This window comes from Sus scrofa, chromosome 6 (genome assembly GCF_000003025.6).
Source record: "Sus scrofa isolate TJ Tabasco breed Duroc chromosome 6, Sscrofa11.1, whole genome shotgun sequence".
Classification (NCBI taxonomy): Eukaryota; Metazoa; Chordata; class Mammalia; order Artiodactyla; family Suidae; genus Sus; species Sus scrofa.
The window spans coordinates 37,485,411-37,510,580 of NC_010448.4; the positions used below are offsets into that span (position 1 = coordinate 37,485,411).

Sequence of the window (25,170 nt, forward strand, 5' to 3'; positions counted from 1 at the left end):
ACCATTTGTATACCTTCTGTGGTGCAATGTCTACAGGCATACCTCGTTTTACTGCACTTCACTTTGTTGTGCTTCACAGATACTGCGTTTTTTTACACATCGAAGGTTGGGGCAACCCTGCATTGAGCCTGTCTATAAATGCCGTTTTTCCATCAGCATTTGCTCACTCCATGTTTCTATGTTACATTTTGGTAATTCTCACAACATTTCAAACGTTTTCCTCTTTTGTTATGATGCTCTGTGATCAATGATCTTTGACGTTGCTGTTACAAAAAGATGATGACTTGCTGAAGGCTCAGATGGTGGTTAGCATTTTAGCAATAAAGTGTTTTTTAATTAAGGTATGTACATTGTTTCCTTATAGATAATGCTATTATATACTACAGCACACTGTAAACATAATTTTATATGCACCGGGGAACCAAAAATTTTGTATGACTGCTTTATTCCAATATTTTTATTGCAGTGGTCTGGAAGTGAGGTATGCCTGTATTTCGTCCTTTACTCATTTTTTTAATTTGGTTGTGGGTTTTTGGTTAAGTTGTAGGTCTTTATATATCATGGACGTTAATCTCTCATTAGATATATGATTAGCAAGTGTTTTTTCCCATTCCGTGCATTATCTTTTCACTGTCTTTATAGTGGTACTTTGAGATACAAGGTTGATGTAGCCCAATTTGTCTGTTTGTTCTTTGCTGCTTCTTTGTCAATGCTTCAGATGTCATTATCAAGAAATAATTACCAAAAACAATGTTATAAATCTTTTCCTCTATGTTTTTAAAATATTTGATAATAGGATATTATTGGTTTATAACATATAGCATATGCTTCATGTGTACAGTATCATGTTTTGATTTCTGTGTACACAGCAGCATGCTCACCACTAAAATATAGTCTCCATCTATCAGCATACATTTGAACCCCTTCACCCATTTGCCCTCCCCACTCCCTATAACCTCTACTCTGTTCTCTGTATCTGTGTATTTGTTTTTGTTTGACTTGTTCTTTTTTTAATTATTTTTACATTCCACATATGGGTGAAGTATGGTTTTTGTCTTTCTCCCTCTGACTTATTTCAGTCACCATAATACCCTCAAGACCTATCTATATATGGAGGTTCCCAAGCTAGGGGTCAAATCGGAGCTATAGCTGCCAGCCAACACCACAGCCACAGCAACTCCAGATCCGAGCCACATATGCAACCTACACCACAGCTCACGGCAACACCGGATCCTTAGCCCACTGAGTGAGGCCAGGGATCGAACCCGCAACCTCATGGTTCCCAGTCGGATTCGTTTCCACTGCGGAAAGTGGCAAGATTTCATCTTTTCTTGTGGTTGAGTAGTATTCCATCGTATATGTACCACATCTCCTTAATCCATTCGCCCATCAGTGAGACTTATGTTCTTTTCCTTTTTCTTTTTCTTTTTTGGCTGCCCCACGGCATGTGGAGTTCCCTGGCCAGGGATTAGATCAGAGCCACAGTTGCAACCTAAGCCTCAGCTGCGGCAACACTAGATCCTTAACCCGCTGTGCCAGGCCAGGGATCGAACCTGCGTCCCAACACTACCAAGATGCCACCAATTCCATTGTACCACAGCAGGAACTCCACTTAGGTTCTTTTCATGTCTTGGCTATTGTAAATAATACTATGATGAACACAGGAGCATATATCCTTTCAAATTAGTGTTGTCTTATTCTTTGGATAAATACCCAGAAGTAGAATAACTGGGATCATATAATAGTTCTATGCTTAATTTTTGGAGGAATCTCCAAACTGTTTTCCATAGTGGCTGCACCAATTTATATTTCCACCAACACTCCATGAGGGTTCCTTTTCTTTACATCCTCTCTAATACTTGTTATCTCTTGTCGTTTTGATAATAGCCATTCTGACTGGTGTGAAGTGATGTCTCATTGTTTTGATTTGCATTTCCCTAATAGTGATATTGAGCATTTTTTTCATGTGCTTATTGGCCATTTGTATGTCTTCTTTGGGAAATTGTCTGCTCAATACCTCTACCCATTTTTTAATCCAGTTTTTTTCTTTCTGTTGTTTTGGATATTAGCCCTTTATTGGATCTATGACTTGCAACTATCTTCTGTTCAGTAGGTTGTACTTTCATATTGTTGATGGTTTCCTTTGCTGTTAAAAAGCTTTTTAGTTTAATGTGGTGTCGCTTTTTGGTTTTGCTTTTATTTCCCTTGCCTAAGGAGACCTGTCTGGGAAAAAAAAAAAAAAAATGCTGCCAAAACTGAGAGCAAAGAGCACAATACTTGTTTTCATCTAGAAGTTCTTTGGTGTCAGGTCTTAGATTCAAGTATTTACTGCATGTGGATTTGATTTTTGTATATGGTGTGAGATAATGGTCTACTTTCATTGTTTTGCTTGGGGCTGTCCAGTTTTCCCAGCACCATTTATTGAAAAGATTATTTTCTCCATTGTATGATCTTTGCTTCTTTGTTGTAAATTCATATGTGTGTGGGTTTATTTCTGGGTGTTCAGTTCTGTCCCATTAAGGTACATGTCTGTTTTCTACCACTGACATGGTTATTTTTATTACTATAGCTTTGTAATGTACTTTGAAATCAGAGAGTGTGATACCTATAGCTTTGTTCTTTTTTTCTCAGGATTGCTTTGACTATTGGGGGTTTGGGGTTTTCCACATAAATTTTAGAATTTTTTGTTCTGTTTCTGTGAATGTCCTTGGGATATTTGACAAGGATTGCATTGAATCTGTAGTTTGCTTTAGCAAAAATGAACAGTGTTAATTCTTCCAGTCATGAGCACAGAATATATTTTCATTAGTTTGTGACTTCAGATTCTTTCAACAATGTCTTAGAGTTTTCACTGTACAGGTATTATACCTCCTTAGTTGAGTTTATGCTTAGGTATTGTATTCTTTTTGTTGTGATTGTAAATGGTATTCTTTTCTTAATTGCTCTTTCTGTTAGTTTGTTGTTGGTATCTAGAAATGAACCAGGTTTTTAGATATTGATTTTATACCCTGTAAATTTACTATATTAATGTATTATTTCCAAAAGTGTTTTGGTGAACTCTTTAAGGTATTCTATATATAGAATCATGTCATGCACAAATAATTACAATGTTGCTTCTTTTCAGACTTGAATACCTTTTATTTCTTTTTTTCTTATCTAATTGCTCTGGCTAAGACTTCCAGTACTATGTTGGATAAGAGTGGTGACATTGGGCATACTTGTCTTGTTCCTGATCTTGGAGGAACAGCTTTAAGTTTTTACCATTAATTGAACATGTGGGTTTACCATCGAGTGTGTTACCACTGAGTATTTTTGCCATTGAGTATGTTACCTGGGGGTTTGTCATATATGGCCTTTATCAGTTTGGGTACATTCCTTCCATACCTATTTTATTGAGTTGTTATTGTAAGTGGGTATTAAATCTTGTCAGATGCTTCTTCTATTGAGATGTTCATATGGTTTTAATCCTTCATTTTGTTAATATAGTGTATTACATTAATTTGTGGATGTTGAACCACCCTTGTATCTGTAGGGTAAATTCCACTTGATCATGGCGAATGGTCCTTTTAACATATTGTTATATTTGGTTTGCTAATATATTGATTATTTTTGCATCTATGTTCATCAGAGATACCAACCTGTCATTTTTTTATTGCTGTGTCCTTGTCTGGTTTTATTTTATTTTATTTTTTGTCTTTTTAGGGCCACACCTGCGACTTATGGAGGTTCCCAGGCTAGGGGTTGAATCAGAGCTACAGCTGCTGGCCTATGCCACAGCCACAGTAGTGCAAGATCCAAGCCATGTCTGCAACCACAGCTCACATCAATGCCAGATCCTTAATCCCCTGAGCGAGGCCAGAGATCGAACCCCCATCCTCACAGATACTGGTTGGGTTCATTAACTGCTGAGCCAGGATGGAAATTCTGCTTGCCTGGTTTTAATATCAAGGTAATGCTGGCCTAATAGAATAAGTTGGGAAGAGTTCTCTCTTCTTTGGTTTTTTGGAAGAGTTTGAAAAGGATAGATATTAAATTTTCTTTGAATGATTGGTAGAATTCACATGTAGGGCTGTCTGGTCCTGGACTTTTGTTTTGGGGGGAATTTTTGATAACTATTTCAAGCACTTTACTGGTGATCAGTCTATTAAGATTTTCTACTTCTTCATGGTTTAGTCTTAGAGAGTTGTATTCTAAGAATTTGTTCATTTATTCTAGGCTGTCCTAGTTTTTTGGCATGTAACTGTTCATAACATTCTCTTACAATAGTTTGTATTCTTGTGGTATCCTTGTTATTTCTCCTTCTCTGTTTCTCTTTCAAAGTCTAGCTAAAGGTTTGTTTACCTTTTCAAAGGAGCTGCTCTTAGTTTCTTGATCTTTCCTATTGTCTTTTTAGTCTCTGTTTAACTTATTTCTGCTTTAATCTTTATTATTTCTTTCCTCCTACTGACTTTGGGCCTTGGATATTCTTCTTTTTCTAGTTCTTTTAGATTTGAGGTTTTTCATGTTTCTCAAGATAGGCCTGTATCACTATAACCTTCTCTCTTAGTATTATTGCTTGTGCTGCATCCCCAAGGATTTGGTATGTGATATTTATTTTCATTTGTCTTCAAGTATTTTTAAATTTTTTATTTGATTTCTTTGCTGACCCAATACTTGCCAGTAGCACCATACTTGAAATACTTCACACATCTGTGATTTTTCCAGCTTTCTTCTTGTAGCTGATACCTAGTTTCATTCCATTGTGCTCAGAAAAGATACTTGATGTGATTTCATCCTAAAATTTATTGAGACTTGTTTTGTGTCTCAAAATATAGTCTGTCCTTGAGAATGTTTCATGTGCACTTGAAAAAGAAAAGATATTCTGCGTTTGGATAGAATGTTATGTACAAATCTGTCAAGTCCACCTGATTTCATTTAAGTTTACTTTTCCTTGTTGATGTTCTGTCTGGAAGACCTATCCTTTGATGTGTGTGGGATGTTAAAGTCCCTTACTATTATTGTGTCACTGTCAATTTCCCCCTTTAGGTCTGTTAATAATAGCTTTATATGATTTGGTGCTCCTATGTTAGGTGCATATACAGCTGTTAACATCTTCTTGGTGGATTGTCCCCTTAATCTTTATGTAATGTCCATCTTTGTCCCTCATTACCTTTTTCTTGGCTTGAAGTCTGTTTTGTCTGATAGTTGTATGGCTGCACCCACTTTCCATAGCTGCCCTTTGCTGGGAGTATCATCTTCACCCCTTCACTTTGAGCCTGTGTTTGTCTTTAGAGCTGAGATGCATCTCCTGGAGGCAACATGTAGTTGGATCTTGGTTTTTAATTCATTTGGCCACTCTGTGCCTGTTGATTGGTGAATTCAATTCATTTACATTTAGGGTGATTACTGATAAATGAGAACATAGTACTGCTATTTTAGTGTTCTGGTTCCTCTGTATCCTCATTGTGTTTTTTTGCTTTTTTTTTTTTTTTTTCTTTGTGTTTCTGTCTACCATTTTCGTTTGGTGGTTTTCTAGGATATTTTCTAAGTTTGCTCTGTCTTTATGTTATGCTATTACCATAAGGTGTGTATAAATAGTCTTATGGTTAAATGCTCTTTTTTTTCTGCTGATAGCATCTTGTTTTCATTTGCCTATATGAGTTCTGACCTTTTTCTTCTCTCCTTTTATTTTTTGATATCTCAAATTTTCCCTTTATGTTGTGAATTTGTTACCAATTTATTTTTTAACTTTTTTTTCTTTAGTCTTTGTGGTATGATTTAGTGTTTAACAACCTATTTGGATATGTTGCAATTTTCTGATTCTATTTTTCACCTTACTCAAAGTTTTTTATACTTTTGCAGCTTCATTTTGGGTAGAAGAGCTCCTTTCAACATTTTTTTGTAGGGAAAGTCTATTGTTGATGAACTCCCTCAGGTTTCATATGGGGGAAATCCTTTATTTCTCCTTCATATCTGTATAATAATTGTGCTGGAAAGAGTATTCCTGACTAACAGTTTTAATATTCACTATTTCGAGTATGCCATACCTTCCCTCCTGTCCTGAAGAGTTTCTGCTGAGAAATGTGCTGATAGATTAACGGGTGTTCCTTTGCAGGTAACCATCTTTTTTCTCCCCTCTGGCCACCTTTAAAATTCTTTGTCATTGAGTTCAAGAGTTTTAATGAGTCTTAGAGAAGGGGGGTTTTTTTTGCATCGAGGTAATTAGGTGTTCTCATAGCTTCCTGCACTTGTATATCCAGTTCCTTCCTCAGGTTTGGGAAGGTCTCAGCTGTTACTTCTTTTAAATAAACTATCTGCTCCCTTCTCCCTTTCTTCTTCTGGAATACGCATTATCTGATGTTGCCCTTCCCAATAGAATTGGATAGTTCTCATAGCATTTCCTCCTCTTGAGGTCCTAATTCTCTCCTTTTCTTACCCGTATCATTTCTAGATTTCTATCTTCAAGCTTGCTAATTCTCTCTTCTTTGTGGTCTGTTCTCTTTCCAGTGCTGTCTTCATCTCATTTATTAAGTCCTTCAGGGAGTTCCCTAGTGGCCTAGTGACTGGTATTCAGTGCTTTCACCGTTGTGGCCTAGGTTCAATCTGGGAACCGAGATCCTGCTTCAAGCTGCTGCATGTAGCAGCCAAAAAAACAAAAAACAAAAAAACAAAAAAAACAAATGTATAAAGTTCTTAATCTCCAGAATTTTTTTATAGTTTTCAGTCACTTTGATAAAGTATTCCTTCTGTTCATTAAGTTTATTCCTGAGCACGTTCAGCTGCCTTTCTGAGTTTTCTTCCTGTTGAGTTTCTTCATGTCAGCCAAGTTGAATTCTTCATAAGTTAGATTGCATTGTTTTAAGACTCTTAAGTCTGGTTTTGAAAAATGGTCATTTTCTTTGTGATATCATGTTACCATGGTTCCTCATTGTGTTTGAGGAGTTGTTCCTTTACTGGTATACTGGAAATAGCCAACACCTTTCTTCTTTAATAGTTTCCTCCCTTCCCCACCCGCCTTGATTCTAAGGATTCAACAGGTTAATAATTAGAGGCCTTTCTTTTGTTTTCCAGTAGGTGGCGCTATAGCACAAATATTTGATTTCTCTTACCTGGGCTTCTGGTTATACTTAAGAATCAGCATTTCCCTGCTTGTCATCATCCTTGTTGTCATTGCTTGTGCCTCTGGGGTTGTTGGTGCCTTGCTGCTGCTGGCGTCATCACCTGGGGCACTGGGATTGCAGGCCTTCCCCGTCTGGGGTCTCCTGGGTGGCAGGCTCCCTTACTGTGGGGAAGGGAGAGAGGAGAGCTGGGGTTGCAGGTGTCTCTGCTGTGACCAAGATTGTGAGGTTTGCAGGTGACACCAACTGCAGCTGGGAGGTTGGTGTTGTGTGGACTGCCTCCCTGGTGTTCTCTGGGGTTGCATGCTCAGCCACAGCAGCAAAGTGGCAGAGATCACAGGCAGTGACTCTGCTGTTTCCAGGTTCCACTTCCTGTGTGTGTTCCAGTCTGCCTACCCACCTTTAGATGTGCAGATGTGTGCAGTTCTCCAGCATCCTGGTCTCTTGGGTAGACCTGAGTTATGCATCTTTTGCTGGTTGTAGACTGAAGGGAAGAGACAAAGGGAGCACTTGCACCCTCATCTTGCTGATATCATTCCCTTCCTCTATGTTTTCTTCTGAGTTTTATAGCTTTTGCTCTTACGTTTAGGTCTTTCATACATTTTGAATTAATTTTTTAATATGGTTTAAGATAAGGGCCCTGCTTCATTCTTTTGCATGTCAACATATACTTTTCCCAGGACCATTTGTTGAAAAGGCTGTCCTTTCCCCTCTTAATGGTTTTGGCACCCTTGTCAAAAAACCAGATGACTGTTGGGAGTTCCCATTGTGGCTTAGCAAGTTAAGAACCTGACTAGTATCCAAGAGGATACAGGTTCAATCCCAGGCCTGCTCATGGATTAAGGATCTGGCGTTATCCCAAGCTGCAGCATAGGTCACAGGTGCAGCTCAGATCTGGTGTTACCATGGCTGTAGTATAGGCTGGCAGCTGAAGCTCCAATTCAACCCCAAGCCTGGGTACTTTCGTATGCTCCAGGTGCAGCCCTAAAAAAGAAGAAAGAGTCCTCCAACTTCGTTCTTCTTTTTCAAGATTATTTTGGTTATTCAGGGTTCTTGAGATTTCACGAATCTTAGAATAAAATTTTCTATTCTGCAAAAAATACTTTTGGTATTTGATACGTATCATAACAAATCTGGACTGCTTTGAATAGTATCTTAACATCTTAACAATATTAAATCTTCTAATCCATGAACCCAAGTATTTTCTCATTTATTTGTCTTCTTTAATTTCTTTCAGCAGTATTTTGTACTTTTCAGTGTACACCTTGAATCTCCTTGATTAATTTACTCCTAAGAATTTTATTCTTTTCAATGTGTTGTAAATGTTCCAGTTGTGTTCGTGTGTAGAGATGCAACTGATTTTTATTGATTTTGTATCCTGCAGCTTTGCAGAATTAGTTTATTTGTTCTAACTGTGGTGTCCATCTTTTAGAGTTTTCTAGAAACAAGGTCATGTCATCTGGGAACAAAGATAACTTTATTGTTTCCCTTCCAGTTTGGATGCTTTTTATTTCTTTTTCTTGCCCAATTGCTCTGGCTAAAACTTCTAGTACACCATACTGAATGAAAATGCAAGTGGACATTCTTGGCTTTTTCCTGACCTGAGCGGGAAAACTTTCAGCCTTTCACCATTGGGTATAATACAAACTGGTGTTTTCATATATGGCCTTTATCATGTTGAAGAAATGTTCTTCTATCCCTACTTTATTGAATGTTTTTATTGTGAAATGGTGTTGAATTTTTGCAGATGCTTTTTCTGATTAACTTAAGATGATTATGTGGGTTTTTCCCCCTTCATTCTGTTATTGTGGTGTATTTCACTGATTGATTTTCATATGTTGAACCATCCTTATGTCCCACTTGGTCATGGCACATAAGCCTTGTAATATGTTGCTGAATTCCGTTCTAGTATTTTGTTGAGAATTTTTTTCGTCAATATTCATAAGGGTCTATAGTTTTATTTTCTTGTAGTCTGGCTGATAAATGAGTGAGAAGTGATCCTTCCTCTTTTTGGAAGAGTCTGAGAATTGGTATTAATTTTTCTTACGTGTTTGGTAGAACTCACCAGAGAAGCCGTCTGGTCCAGGGCATTTCTTTGTTGGAAGGTTTTTGATTACGGATTCAATCTCCTTACTAGTTAGAGATCTATTGATTTTTTTATTTATTTTTGTCAGTTTTGGTAGATTGTGTGTTTCTAAGAATTTGTCTGTTTCATTTAGGTTAGCTGTTTGTTGGTGTACAAATTGTTCTTAGTATTCTTTTAATCCTTTTTATATCTGTAAAATCTGTACTAATGTCCCAATTTACATTTCCAATTTTATTAATTTCAGTCTTTTTATCTCTTCTTTTCTTAGTCAGTGTCTCTAAAAGTTTGCCTAATTTTTTTCATCTTTTCAAAGAACCAATTTTGGGTTTTTTAATTTTCTGTAATCTTCTCTATTTTATTTATCTCTGTTCTAATCTTATAAACTTTGTTTTTAATTTTCTCTTCTTTTTCTAGTTCTTTAAGTTATTGATTTGAGGTCTTTCTCCTTTTTTTTTTTTTTTTCTTTTTTTGTCTTTTTGCCATTTCTAGGGCCACTCCCGTGGCATATGGAGGTTTCCAGGCTGGGGGTCAAATCGGAGCTGTAGCTGCCAGCCTACGCATGAGCCACAGCAACACGGGATCCGAGCCACATCAGCTCATGGCAACACCAGATCCTTAACCCACTGAGCAAGGCCAGGGACCGAACCCGCAACCTCATGGTTCCTAGTTGGATTCATTAACCACTGAGCCATGATGGGAACTCCTCTTTCTCCTTTTTTAATGTAGGCATGTATAGCTATAAATTTCTTAGTACTGCTTTCACTGCTTCCCATAAGTTTTAATATATTGTGTTTTCATTTTCTTTTGTCTCAAGGTATTTTCCAGTTTCCCTTGTAGTTTCTTCTTAAAGACCTATTGGTTGGTTAAGAGCATATACTTTAATACTTCCATTTATTTGTCAATTTTCCAGTTTTCCTTCTTTTATTGATTTCTAGTTTAATTGTGATTGGAAAAGATCCTTTATATATTATCAGTCTTTTAAAATTAAGATTTTTTTTTTTTTGTGGCCTAACATATGGTGTATCCTGGAGCATGTTCCATGTGCACTTGAGAAAAACATTCTGCTGTTGTTGGGTAGCGTTTTCTGTATGTGTCTGTTAGGTCCAACTGGTTTATAGTATTGTTCAAATCTTTTATTTCCTTCATGATCTGTGATTTTATTCATTATTGAAAGTGAAGTATTGTTTTATCCTACTGGTATATAATTTTCCCTTAAATTCTGATGTTTGCTTCTTATATTTTGAGGCTCTGATTTTTGGTCCATATATATTATATATTTATAATTGTTATGTCTTCTTTGTGAATTGACCCTTTTATCAGTATACAGTATCGTTCTTTGTCACTTGTAACAGTCTTGACTTAAAGTCTATTTTTGTCTGATATAGGCACACCTCATTTTATTGTAGTTCACTATATTAGTCTTCACAGATACTACATTTAAATTGAAGAGTTTGTGGCAACCCTGTGTTGAGCAACTCTATTGGCACCATTTTTCTAACATTGGCTCACTTTGTATCTCTCACATTTTGATAATTCTCACAGTATTTCAAACATTTTCATGTTATTATGTTTGTTATGGCCATCAGTGATCTTTGGTGTTATATTACAAAAAGTCTTGCTCAGATGATGGTCAGCATTTTTTAGAAATAAAGTATTTTTTAACTTAGGTATGTACATTGGTTTTTTTTTTAGACATAATACAACTTTCACATTTAATAGACTGTAGTAAAGTGTACATATAATTGTATATGCATTGGAAAACCAAAAAGTTCATGTGAACTTTTTACTTGATTGCTCGCTTCATAGTGGTCTGGAACCAAAATGGCAAGGTGTTGCCTGTATTTATATCACTGTCCCAGCTCTCTTTTGGTAACTATTTGCATGGAATATCTTCCTCTGTCCTTTTACTTTCAGCCTGTTTATATCTTTAGATCTAAAGTAACTCTCTTATACAACACTGTTTAGTTGGATTTTGGTTTTTTTGTTTGTTTTTACCTTTCTTATCAGTCTCTGCCTTTTGAGTGGAGAGTTTAATCCATTTACATTTTACCAATAAAGGAGGTCTTCAGGAGTTCCTGTTGTGGTGCAGCAGAACCATGAGGTTTTGGGTTCCATCCCTGGCCTTGCTCAGTGGGTTAAGGATTTGGTGTTGCCATGAGCTGTGGTGTAGTTCACACATGCAGCTTAGATCTGGCATTGCTGTGGCTGTGGCGCAGGGTGGCAGCTGTAGCTCTGATTAAACCCCTAGCGTGGGAACCTCCATATGCCATGAAGGTGGCCCTGAAAAGCCGAAAAAAAAAAAAAAAAAGAAGAAGAAGGTCTTTGGCCATTTTGCTGTATGTCTTACAGCCTTGTTATCCCTTATTTCCTTCATTACAGCCTTCTTTTGTGTTTAGTTGATTTTTTTTGTAGTGACACATTTGGATTTCCTCCTGTGTATATTCTTTAGATATTTTCCCTGTGGTTACAGTGAAGATTGTGTCTTTTTCTCGTTGCTTAAGTCTTTAAACATCGTCTTTGCTATTTTATGAGCATGTGGGAAGTTTTTAATATTAAAGGATATTGTAGCTCACTGGTAGACACACTGGCCCAGCTTAAAAGTGGAGAAGCTTTGAGAAGAGATTTTAGATTTCTCCCCTTAAACTCCTGGTAGTTCAGATGAACAAATCCTCATAGGAATACTCATTGGTTCTGCTGCCTTTATATCTCCTTTAAGAGTACAGATGACTTCTCAGTACTTCCTAATAATTATTTTGTTGATTTTGCTTATTTTATGTGCAGATCATAGGATATTAGCTTTGACAAAAAACTACTTTCACACCATCATATTTTTGTCCTGATTTTGAATGTCCTTTAATGTTCAGCTACAATTGGGCAGGACTGATTAGCCTCTTTAATGGCTCACTTTCCTCACAGTCATCTCCTATGTGAAGAAAAATTACCATGTAACGACTCACCCAGACTTCCTGAATATAGTTGCATGTGTGTAATGACCTCACATATATTTTTTTTAAAAAAGTGGTGTCTCTTGGAATTTCCTGGTGGCTCAGCAGATGAAGGATCTGGCATTGTACTGCTGTGGTGCAAATCCAATCCCTGGCCCAGGAATTTCTGAATGCTGCAGGAAAAAAAAAAAAAAAAAAAAAGGCGCTTTAAAGTAAGTGATATAGGAGTTCCTGTCAGTGGTTAACGAATCCGACTAGGAACCATGAGGTTGCGGGTTTGATTCCTGGCCTCGCTCAGTGGGTTAAGGATCCGGCATTGCCGTAAGCTGTGGTGTAGGTCGCAGACATGGCTCGGATCTGGCATTGCTGTGGCTCTGGTGTAGGCTGGCAGCCACAGCTCTTATTGGACCCCTAGCCTGAGAACCTCCATATGCTGCGGGTGTGGCCCCAGAAAAGACAGAAAAAAAAAAGTGATATATTGTATCTGTTGTCGTCATGAGAGAAGCAAATATTTTAGCTTTTATATCCTGACTGATGATTTTTGCACATTGAAAGTTAGTAAATATTTTGGTGTAACAATAAACTTTTCTTGAGAAATTTGGGAATTAATAACTTTACCCTTATAATTTCAAGGTATTGTATTATTATTCCATGGATTCTGTATTAAAATCATGATTGTATATGGCCATAATAAACACTTTATGATAGCTGAACTCTGCTATTTTTAATTTTATAATATGGCCAGTCTAAATTGAATATGTGCTATAATGACAAAAATATATTGCAGATTTCAAAGATTTGGTATGACATAAAGAATGTAAAATATCTCTTTAATAATGTTATATGTTGATTACATGTTAAAATGAATAACATTTTGGATACTGTGTCAGTCCTCCCCAATACCACCCACTTTTATTTTATTTTATTTATTTATATTATTTTTTTGTCTTTTTTAGGTCTGTACCCGTAGCACATGGAGGTTCCCAGGCTAGGGATTGAATCGGAGCTACAGCTGCTGGGCTACACCACAGCCACAGCAACCCAGATCCAAGCCATGTCTGCAACCTACACCACAGCTCACAGCAACGCCCGATCCTTCACCTGCTGAGCAGGGCCAGGGATCAGACCTTCATTCTCATGGATACTAGTCAGATTTGTTTCCACTGAGCCGTGATGGGAACTCCATAACACCACCCACTTTAGAAGAGTTGCTGGGACCCACATATGATCTATCCTAACAGCTAAGATTACTACGGTGAAAGCAAGGGGAGAAGACTGTCTGAGTCTGGAGAAATGCTTTCATGGGCTTCCGTAGGCACTCTCCCTCCCAAGAGGGACACAATGACCATGTTTATTTCTCCAGCAACACAAAAGCACAGTAACATGTGCAGTATCTCTGCCCAAAAAAGCCATTTAGAGACTCAGCACCCAAGGTTTTTATTTATTTATTCTATAGGCACGCTCGGCCTCGCATGTACCCAAATTCTAGACTCACAGCAGGAAAGCAAGTATTTGGCTTAAATAACATTAACACCAACTCTAGGCGCTGTGGACTAGCCTTATCAGTCAGGGAATGGAGGAAAGCTAAGTTCCCAGATGCCAGCTAAGGGCCAGCCTTGCACACAGACCCTTGTAAAGGTAGCAGCCTTGGTCCTGCTGTATTAACTCTGCACAGATATATGAGGAGACATAAACTACTAGTGAAATTAATTCCACTGGTTTCTTATATAGCCACTTATGCATATACTTGCCTCATACTGTATTTATTTTGGGCAATGGTGTAAATCCTAGAAAAATTCTCCTCTGGTGTGTTTTAGTTATTTTCTCTATAAAAATGAATCATTTCTCTTTAATACAAAAGCCTCCTTCAAGGGGCTATTAAATATCAGGCTAATTAAAGACTGCGAAAGACTTAGCTCCATATCCCAAATGTAACTTTATTACCCAAGAACAGAAAGAAAACCACTCCTCCAAAAAAATATGTGATCAAAATAAAGGATTTCATGAATTTTTGTAAAAGTCGCAGTTTAAAAATCCTTTTATAAGCACATTTAAGAGCTCCAAACAGAACATTTTTACATGCTTACCTTTAATTCAATTGTTAAACGCTTTCTTTTGTTCTTCTCTAAGCTGTTAATGATTCGTAATTATCATGAATCCATCCATGAAGATATTTCTGAAGAGGTTTATATAAATGGACTAACTCTGCTTGAGAGATTCACTTCATATCTACTGACTGTAGATTGCAGATGTGACTAAAATAGTATAACTTGGCTAAATGAATGTATAGAATAGCAATCAGGATATGTTTGACTTCTTCCCAGGCACTGAATACTAATCATATGTACCTCACTCTTTAAGAAAGGAAATGGTTTTAGGAAAATAATTTCTAGGACTAGAACTGTGAAAGCAGCAGAAGATATTTTTGTTAGAATAAATCCGTAATGTTATTTCCAGTGACATTTTGCCCTGCAGGTGTGTCTCTTGCAGGCTTAGTTGAAGGCTAGAACCATCTTTCAGCATCATTGCCACATCTCATCAGAAGTCAAGGGGAGCTAAACTCCTATCCCCCTTTTCTTTCCCACACCATGACCCAGTAGTGAGTAAAGGGGAAAGCAGAAAGAAAGTCCTCAGGCTGGAAGTAGAGAGCCGTTCACAGCTGGCAGTATTTTTGCTATTATCTTTGTCCCGGATTTATAAAGACCTATAATTCAGCCATTTTATATAGTTCTGAGTTGAAGCATGTCATTAGCATCCCATGTCAATAACTGATACTTTGATTCTCATTATAAACAGCTCTGCTTGTCTGCTGAAGATCCTTAGAGCTTAATACATTTGTGATTATAAATGTAGCTCACATGTCTACAAAATGAAATCTGACAATATCAGTGCTGCTTTTTTTATTGCTTTAAATAATGTGGAGAACAGTTATGAAGAACTCTAGAATAAAAAAACTAAGGATATTTTGTACTCACTAGTCAATAAGAAACACTGAGCAGAAGACCTACCTTTTTGCCACTTTCGAAGCTATGAAGAGCCATCAAAGTGCCATCACATAATGTCCTGTTGATGAACTTAGAGCTAATGACAGTTTGACACAGAAAATCAGAATCCCTGGAAGCCATGGTACTTTTATAACTTTACCCACCCTGGCTTGAAAATAGCTCCTCTTTCCTGTATTCCCATTTGTGAACTGGATAAAATAGATAAAATTAGAGTTCAACATGTAATAAGATGTAGTATATAATAGAAATATGATAAGATATATTTAAAAAAAACAGAAAAATCCAGTTTTTAAAAATGGGGAATTCAGAAATGCATTTGTTATGTTTTAAAGTACACACATTGTGTAATATAATTTTATGGTATATATGACACAACAGAAGTGGGTACACTAGCTGTTTGGGGACTTTTGTAGTCATTATAACCAATCACAGAAATGCCACCATACATCTTCATTGGCTTTTCTATCCTTAATCTAACAGCTTTTTTATGTAACTAATACCTACTGTCCTTTGAAACTGTTCATCATTTTTAAATACAAAATATGAAATTACATGGCATATATTCCAATTATCTTTATTGCTTAAAAGTTTTTTTGAAATTCCACAGAGTGCTTTTTTCCCATTTTGTCTTGTGGGAATCCATTCATCCATCAACAGACATTTGAGCTGCCTCCACTTTTTGGCTCTTGTGCATAATGCTGCTGTGAACAGCAAGGTTCAAATCTGCCTTCAATGAAGAGTATATACCTAGAAGTGGAATTGCTGGAGCTTACGGTAACCTGTGTAAATTTTTGAGGAACTGCCACACTATTTACCACAGCAGCTGCACCATTTGACATTCCTCCCAGCAGTGCACAAGCGTCCAGTGTCTCCACATCCTACTAACATTTTCTTTCAACGTTTTGGAAAAAAAAAAAAAAAGAATGGATTATATCATTTCCCAAGAGCCATGGGAAATCCACCTGTCCCCTGAGTAAACTGGGATTTGAACTGTGCAAGTCCACTTAGGCGTGGATTTTTTTTTTTTTTTTTTTTCCTATAGACTGCAGTACAACACGATGCAAATTTGGTTGAATCCACAGATAAGGAACTGTGGATGCAGAGGGCCTACTAGGGGACTTGAGCATCTGCAGATTTGGGTTTCTGCAGCAGATCCTGGACCCAATTCCCCGTGGATACCAGGAGATGACCATATATTCATACTGTCGTTAAACTTTTTGGTAATGATGCTTTTTGTAAACTTTTTGGTGCCCAACAAAGTTTCCATACATCAGCTTGTGTAGTACAGAGTGTATTCACGCAAAGGCCTTTGCGGTAAGATACTGACTTGTAAGCATAAATGTAGAATAAATCAGGATGAGTTATAATCTGTTAACTTTCTGTTCCAGCAACAACGTTTTCTTTTTCCTACAGCTCCCTGCACAGGCAGCACTTTCTTTTGCCATAGCAACATGTGCATCAATAATTCTTTAGTCTGTAATGGTGTTCAAAACTGTGCATACCCTTGGGATGAAAATCATTGCAAAGGTGAGTCCATGGGCAAAGCCAACCTTTTTGAGAGAAGAGTGGCCATTGTCTTTCATTAAGAAAAAGTTAAAATGTATTTTTCTAAAACGGTGCTTGGCATAGCTGCTTTGGCAGGAACGAAGACATATAGAATAGCTGTTCTCCTAAATGGCTTATAGACCTCTGGGATGTGGGAAATGCAAAGAACAATATTTATTCTCAATAAAAGCATTTTTTAACAGTCTGTGTTTTTTATCTTAAGTTGTTCAACAGTTGGTATTTCTTGCCCTTATTTTCTTAGTAATTACTATTGTAAAAATACCATATTCTCAAAATAATTTATAATTAATCTATAGTATTATAGTTTTTTGTTTGTTTGCTTTTTAGGGCCGCACCTGCAGCATATGGAGGTTCCCAGGCTAGGGGTCTAATTGGAGCTGCAGCTGCTGGCCTATACCACAGCCACAACAATGCAGGATCCTTGCATCACTGAGTGAGGCCAGGAATCTAACCTGTAACCTCATGGTTACTAGTCAGATTCATTTCCACTGCGCCATAATGGGAACTCTGCATTATGGTTTTTAAAATTATATGGAAATACTATTTTTAAAAAAATCAACTGAGGGATTCAGTCTTATAGTGTAAAAACAGACACATTATAAAGACTGCTTTTTTATTGCATAAATTTCCTATGCGGTATTTCCAGTGTATATACCCCCTGAAGAATAAATATGGCATATGGTAATACTAGTTGAATGTCTACAAAGTGGTTATCAAATTACTGTTTCAGTACTAAAGTTCATCTACCTTTTGTTCTCCCAAGAGTTCAAAAAGTACCTTGCTCTGAAAAGTTAGTATAATCTGGTGTGTGTGGCTATCTTAAGTACTTGAGAGGAAGTATTTTCAGGTCATCATTCCAATCCAGTAGACCCTGATAATACACCTGAGTGAGTTAGTCAGATCATTATAGTTCTCTTGCTTATGGCCATCAGTAGAAACACTGTGGGTATACTCAAACCTACTATAGAGCAAAAAACTAACCTTCATAGAACAAGAGTGTCTTGTTTTAGCATTTTCTATAGTCATGTATTCCTTTAATTTGTGAACTGTATGCATTCACATACCTTCTGAGTAAAGAACCAAATCCTTTTTTCCTTTTCTTGTAGTCTATCTAGCTGTACTATGATTGGTTAGATTATTTTATTTGTTTAAAAACCTGATTTTAAGTTGTTGGAGTTGCCATCGTGGCTCAGTGGAAAAGAATCTGACTAGGATCCTTGAGGACACAGGTTCAATCCCCCGCTTTGCTCCATGGGTTAAGGATCCAGCATCCCTGTGAGCTGCGGTGAGGTTGCAGGTATGGCTGGGATCCCGCGTGGCTGTGGCTGTGGCGTAGGCCAGCAACTGCAGCTCCAATTGGACCCCGAGCCTGGGAACCTCCATATGCCACAGGGATGGCCCTAAAAAAAATGAAAAATAAAAAATTTTTAAAAATTGTATTATCTATGTTGTATTTAACCCCAGTGTTCCGCTTTACCTAAAATTACTTTACCAATTTGTGACAGGACTCATTAATGAATTGTAAAAGCCTCATCATTTTTTTTTTTTTTTTCCGCTCTTTCTGCAGAAAAGAAAAAAGCGGGACTGTTTGAACAAATCACTAAAACTCATGGAACAATTATTGGCATCACGTCAGGGATTGTCTTCGTCCTTCTCATCATTTCTATTTTAGTTCAAGTGAAACAGCCTCGAAAAAAGGTCATGGCTTGCAAAACCGCTTTTAATAAAACTGGATTTCAAGAAGTGTTCGATCCTCCTCATTATGAACTGTTTTCACTGAGAGACAAAGAGATTTCTGCAGACCTGGCCGACCTGTCAGAGGAGCTGGACAACTACCAGAAGACACGGCGCTCCTCCACCGCCTCGCGGTGCATCCACGACCATCACTGTGGGTCGCAGGCACCCAGCGTCAAACAAAGCAGGACCAACCTCAGCTCCATGGAACTTCCTTTCCGAAATGATTTTGCACAACCACAGCCAATGAAAACATTTAATAGCACCTTCAAAAAGAGTAGCTACACTTTCAAGCAGGCACACGAGTGCCCTGAACAGGCCCTGGAAGACAGAGTAATGGAGGAGATTCCCTGTGAAATTTATGTCAGGGGGCGAGAAGATTCTGCACAAGCATCCATATCCATCGATTTTTAATCTTCTGCTGAAGGCGACATTAATTATTAAGTATGTACTTATGCAGCCTACAGAGCACCCGTACTGTTTTCAGCCAACCCTTCTCTCCTGTCAAACCTAGGAAGACCTTCATTTCCCATTAACCTAATGTGATGGTGAAGTTTTTATTCTCTCAGGCAGCCCATATGTGTAAATCCAACTAAGGAACGTACTCCATTCAGTAAAACAAACACACGAAAAGCATCTGTTGCTCAGAGTCATATAAACAAAGCACCAGTTACATGGCATCTGAAGAGATGCGGGGTGAAGTGGCGCCAGGCTCAGGCTGCCTGCTGGTCTTAGTAGCAGGAGGGCTGTTCTCGATTGATGCAGCTCTGCCGAAATTTTGATTCCACAATCAGTTTAAAAATAAGATTTTTCCTCACATTCCTCTTATTTTTCTTTTCTCTAAATTTAATTCGTTTTCTAAGCCAGAAATTATACCATTTTGGTTTCTTACAGAAATATAAATGGTTAAGGCATCACATATATTTCAATATAGGCGTTTGTTCTAGAATTTGTCAAAATATAACTAGTTACTGTGGTGTGTGCCAATTAAGACCCAGAGTTGTGTTTCGTCCATCTGTTTCTTCTTAACTAGTTTCTATACTGCTGCCTTTTAATTATGGATTCTTAGTCTTTATTTTCTGTGATATGATTTAGCACCTTTAAGTCATATTTTGTCTTAGTTATACTGGAGAGTTTCATAATCCTGGGATGTATGCACCATTGCCAGTTATGACTAAAAGCTTGAAAAAGGTTAAAACTTTTTAGAAATGCTTTGAAATTTCCCAGATTTCATCACATTCAGTGATAGCTCATTCATTCCTCCTAGCAAAATCCATTTAATTCATTTGGGGAGAGGCCTGTCGTTTATTTCCAGTGTTTCTTGTCACTAGATCTATGTTTCCTGTTATTTTTATGAAACGATTATTTCACTCCCTTTGTATTGGTTTATCGTATCGCGTATGGTAACCAAGGTTGTGTGAGAGTTAGAGGGAAATGCCTGAGAAACTGTGTGTAAGCCTTTAGATTGCTTCTTACTTGGGACAATACATTTTTCTAGTTCTTACCAAGAATAACAATTTCCACTTTTTTTTAAACTGCACTTTTGACCTTATTTTTTTTATGGTATAGGAATAATAATTTATAAACATGATATAAAAACTCATTGTGTTTTTTTAGACTTTTGATATTATTTGATACTGTACAAACTTTATTAAATCAAGACTAAAGACCTACACAACAGATTGTGTTCAGTGTTCACAGCGGCTCTGTGTACAACTCTGCTGGGATGGAAACGTGCACTGTAATTTATTGTAAAGACCTTGGTAATGTGTACATAAGCCCTTATTTCCTCTTGTTATTGCATTTAGTTTATGATAAATTTTTCACTTTGTGATATTTATTGTTCTAAATCACTACACAAATCCGATATTAAAATATGCATTGTTCGTGATTCTTCAATCATGTTATTTATGGCCCTGAGATTTTGGATCTTAAGGTATATATGGAGAGGAATCTGTTTATTGAATTATAACTAGTGCAGACATGGCATTTAAAAGAGGTAAATTCTCATTTTTTATATTTTTATAAATTCTCAATGAAATGAGAAATTGAAGTTTCACTGGATTTCGTTGATTCTTTTAAATATCATGTCTATGTGTTTTCTCAGATTAATGAAAACTCTGACCTTAAATATGATACATATATAATATTCCTTCAAAATGCTTGTTATATCACATTTTTTATTTTTTATAAAGTGTATACCATCCAGAAGATAGGAAAACCGACACAGAGTCTATTCATGATTTAAGTTTGTTTTTTTTTTTAAGTCAGCATAATATCCTCTTTTAAAAATACTCCTCGGGAAGGTAAAAAGACTTGGTGAATGTAGCATTCAATAAACTAATGAACCAGAGCCAGATTAGATAGCTCAGCTCTTTCTGTAGCTATCTGTGTTGCATAGGCATTTTAGTAGGTAACATGCCAGCCAACATTGGAACAACATAGCAAATCCTTAATACAATGACTCTGATCTCACTCTTCATGATGATGAGAGGGAAATTACCATCCTTTCTATGTGAAATTATATCCGCTGCAAAAACAGCTGTTACATCCATCTTTAACATCTAGCTTATAATGGAAAGTAATACAATATGCTTAACTAGTCACTTGTAACTATAGTTTTATTTTTGAGATTTGTATCCTACTTTCTTTCAAAAGGGCATGAAGCGGCCTACGAAGTACAAAGCCTTTCAAGAAGATGTAAAGCATTACAGCAGCACAGAAGTACGTGGTTCCAGGCATATCAGTAAGTAAAGCTTGGACACCAAATTTGATCCTAAATTTTCCTGCTGCTGAAACAAATGAAATTGGTTTGTTTTTCAGAGTAGAAAACTCGAACTTATCCGCAAGAGGCTGGTTTTCTCTTTTTTTTTTTTTTTTTTTTTTTTTTTTTTGTCTTTTTGCCTTTTCTAGGGCCTCTTCCCAAGCCATATGGAGGTTCCCAGGCTAGGCGTCTAATCAGAGCCGTAGCCACCAGCCCATGCCAGAGCCACAGCAATGCCAGATCTGAGCCGAGTCTGCGACCTACACCACAGCTCAGGGCAATGCTGGATCCTTAACCCACTGAGCAAGGCCAGAGATCGAACCTGCAACCTCATGGTTCCTGGTCAGATTCGTTAACCACTGCGCCACGACGGGAACTCTCTGAGGCTGGTTTTCTCTTAAACTAAAGAAGGAGGTCTTTATATTGAACAACGTTTCCTCAGAATTCACAGAAAATGCAAAATACAGAAAGCGGTCATCGTGGTTAATCTTAACCCAGTGAAGAAAAGTCTCAGTGTGGTCTAAGAACATGGGTTTCAGATCAGTTTATCTGCGGGGGCAGAGCCAAAGAACCAGGTGATCAATAGCTAAGCCAGCCTGAGACAGGTATCTATTATATGCTTTTGTTGAGCTGTGGGTGGGTATTAGACCTCATTTATTTCTTAGTCAAACTGCAGCAGTATGCCATATGAGGAGAAATACAACCAGTACATTTTAGGCATCATTACCAGCAAAATGCCAGTTGCTGTATATAGTCTTTCATCGTTGAAGTCAGTGAGAAAACTTTGCAAATTGCTTACTAATGCAAAAGCCATACATTTTAGTATTTGAGAAAAAACTTAGCCATCTTGTGGAAGTTATCACACCCTTCCCAGAGAATATGGCACCCAGTGTTAAACCCAGAACAAAAAAGGCAGATCTAGAGGAGAGTTCCCTTCAATTCAAAGGCAGCATCAGGCGCACCTGCACTGTCATCCGCGACACCTCTTGTAAAAATCCCACATTTAACACAAGGTTTCAATCCCCTCGAGGTGCAGGAAACCCACTAATCCCAACCTAAAAAGAACAGAGGAAAAACGTGTGATGTCGCTTTCAGGAGGGGGAATGTTCACCCGAAAGGTTTAACAAAAAGCAAAGGATTTTCCCCAATTCAAGTCACAAAAGAGATCAAAAGCGCTCCTTTAACTTTGCCTTGTTAACAGCTTGTGTCCGTGTCTTTGTCATGTTTCGTATGATTCTTAACCATTAAAGAACCTCCCGAATGTCTTCTGAACATTTTTATAGTTCTGCTCTTGTCTCCTGAGGATGCTTCCTTATTTCCAGGAGTGTGTCAGCTGATGAACAGAATAGGAAAAGCCTAGCTGTGATTGCAGGAATAGTTCTCAGCCAGAGGAGAGTCTGCTCTCTTGCAAAATGATGGCTGCTCTGTCATCCATGATTAGAAGGAAACTTGAGATCTGGGGTTTTTTAAGATCCAAGAAAGATTATCTGGCCCAGTTTTATTGAGGAGACTGAAGCCCAGGGAAGAGAAGGGAGTGCTCCCGTCTCAGAGCTAGCCCAGCGCCCTTTTCTTGCTTTCTGCTGTCCCCCTGCGTTAGCTGGCCAGGTGTTTTAAAAGCCGCTCTAAGCAGCAGCCCAGAGGTTTCATATAAGCTTGTCAATCCTTCTGATTTAAAATGTACAGCAATTTTTAAAGCGTTTTATTTTACTTTTTTTCTTTGTCTAACACGTTGTCATCCGACAATTTTTGTTGCCATGATTTCTTGGCACCTGCAAACCGCAAGACGATTAACTGTGAACTCTTAATAAACAATGTTTGTTAATAATTTATATCCTTGACACTAGACAGAGCTTTCAGTGTTTTGCTTTTGTGATCTTTTTAAAAATCTAATAGAAACAATGTATACTCTAGAAATTAAACACCTGTGTGCTATATCTCTTGAGTTTGAAGAATGATTTAAGTTCTGAGCCATTATAAATGACAAGCTGACCTCGGAGATCTCTTTCGCTTTCTGCAAAATCAGTTGTCTATGTTTTATATCCCTCTACTAATAACAGACTCACAATTCTGAATTTGCTTTTCGTTAGCAACTTGTCCATACATTTCTGTGATTGGTTATAATGACTGCAAAAGCCCATGAAGCTTAATGACTGGGGTTCGTGTTTAGTTTGTAGTTTCTTGAGTATATTCTTTTGAAGCACTGATTTTTATTGTAGAGACGACCTTCCAGACCGTATAACACTTCTCATATGTTTAGTCTTGGATTTGATACTTCACAGTAAAGAATTTGACCCTCGAACGGGAAGTAAAACTTGTGCTATGATTTCCTTGCTTGCCTCAATTTCCAAAGTCTCTAGAAATGGCAAAGAATCCTAATTTCCTTCCCAGGCAAGTTGGCCTTTCCTCTCCAGTCACTTCCAAAGTAAAATAAACACAGTTATGATAAAAATAAATAAATAAAGGCTATTATGCCATTTAAAGTTTTTAAATTAATCGTCGAGTGAAAAACTAAAAAAAAAAAAGATAAATATAGTCTTAGGTTGCCTGCAGGATCCAGACTGCTGCCTCCAGTCACTGAGGTGGCTGTGAGGTCTTTCCCAGAGTGGGCTGTCAGGACACTCTGTCCTTTGGAGGTACAGAATCCATCTGTCACGTGAAAGCTTAGTGAGGATGGGTGAGTATATCTCATGAAAGGTGTACCCTAAGTTTGCAGAGCAAGGCAAACATGTTTGCAAAGGAAGGCGAACCTGCTTGAGTTCTGTAATCACGCAGATTAAGGAGCCAAAGGAGAAGAAAAAAAGGTAGTTACCACTGGTCTGTCTCTGCAGAGTTACAGAGCAATCTTCCTTTTTGTGTTATTTAGGATCAAGAAACAGCTTTTATCTAAGAGGGCTCTCACCTTCCAAGCTTTGTCATGCTCTGTAACATCTGGTGCCAGCAGGCCACTGAGCCAGTACGTCCTTTATTGAAACATTTGGAGTGCCCGCTGATTGCCAGAAGGAATTTCCATCAGAAATCTAGCTATCGAACCATGCTTTTCAAATCTTGTTCTAGTCTCCCATGGATGACTTTGTCCTATTAAGTGGTGTTTCAGAGAAGTATTCACAAATTTTGAACCAAAAAATAGTTGTATGAATCGTGGAGGAGTTCTTTCTGTACCTTTGAGTTATTTATCAGTCATCATGTGTAACACCTTCAAAGACAATTTAGCTCTGAAAATGTGTACAAGTGACAGATAGTGAGCTTGCTGCACCTGCACAAATATAGGGCCTCTGCCCTTCACATTCATAGTCTTAAGGCAATCTTACTTTGAGTCATTAATTTTTAATATAAAAAAAGGCACAAAGCCTGTGGCAGGAGGTTCTCAGATGGCTTCCAGCAATCCCTGCCTCCCTGTTATTCACAATCCTGTATCATCCATCCCCCGCCCTTGAATGTGAGCTGGACTTAGTGACCTGCTTCTAATGAAGAGAATATGGTAAAAGTGAAACATCTCTTCTGAGATTAGGTGACAGAAAGACTATCTTCTGTCTTGCTTGCCCAAGTAGAACTCTCATGCTTTTCTGCTCTGATGGAAGCCAGTTGCTGTGTTCCATGAGGCTCTATGGGGAGGCCCATGTGACAAGAAACTGGGCTTTCCAGCCAACAGCAAAAGGGCACCCAGTCCAACCACCTGCCAGCAACATGTCATAGGTCTGGAAGGGGTTCCTCCCCACTCTGGAGCCGTGAGATGACACAGACAACACCACCTCGATTGAGTCACATGTGGAATACTGACTCAGAAACCCAAGATAATATACGTTGTATTAAACTGCTAAACTTCAGTAATTTGTTACACAGCCATAGATAATAATAGAGCTGAGAAGACCATGGCATACACAATTTCACTCCTGGGGTAAAAGTATTGATAGACTCTAACCGGATGTTTTACGTTTGCAGAAAAACTGTCCATGACACATCCTGAAACTGGCAG

General features: G+C 37.7%; 1 protein-coding gene across 3 annotated transcripts in view; it reads left to right on the plus strand.

Moving 5' to 3' along the window:
• Window positions 1-21,179, plus strand: part of NETO2 (neuropilin and tolloid like 2) — a 63,056-nt gene extending 41,877 nt beyond the window's left edge. The window contains exons 8-10 of one of the 3 annotated variants that reach the window (XM_021094240.1): window positions 16,547-16,660; window positions 18,267-18,877; window positions 21,092-21,179. In XM_021094240.1, the coding sequence (XP_020949899.1) occupies window positions 16,547-16,660; window positions 18,267-18,847 (695 nt within the window). In that variant the 3' untranslated portion in view covers window positions 18,848-18,877; window positions 21,092-21,179. Of the gene's footprint in view, window positions 1-16,546; window positions 16,661-18,266; window positions 20,333-21,091 lie in introns of those variants that run through there. The other 2 variants (XM_005664461.3, XM_005664460.3) reach the window with 2 other exon arrangements.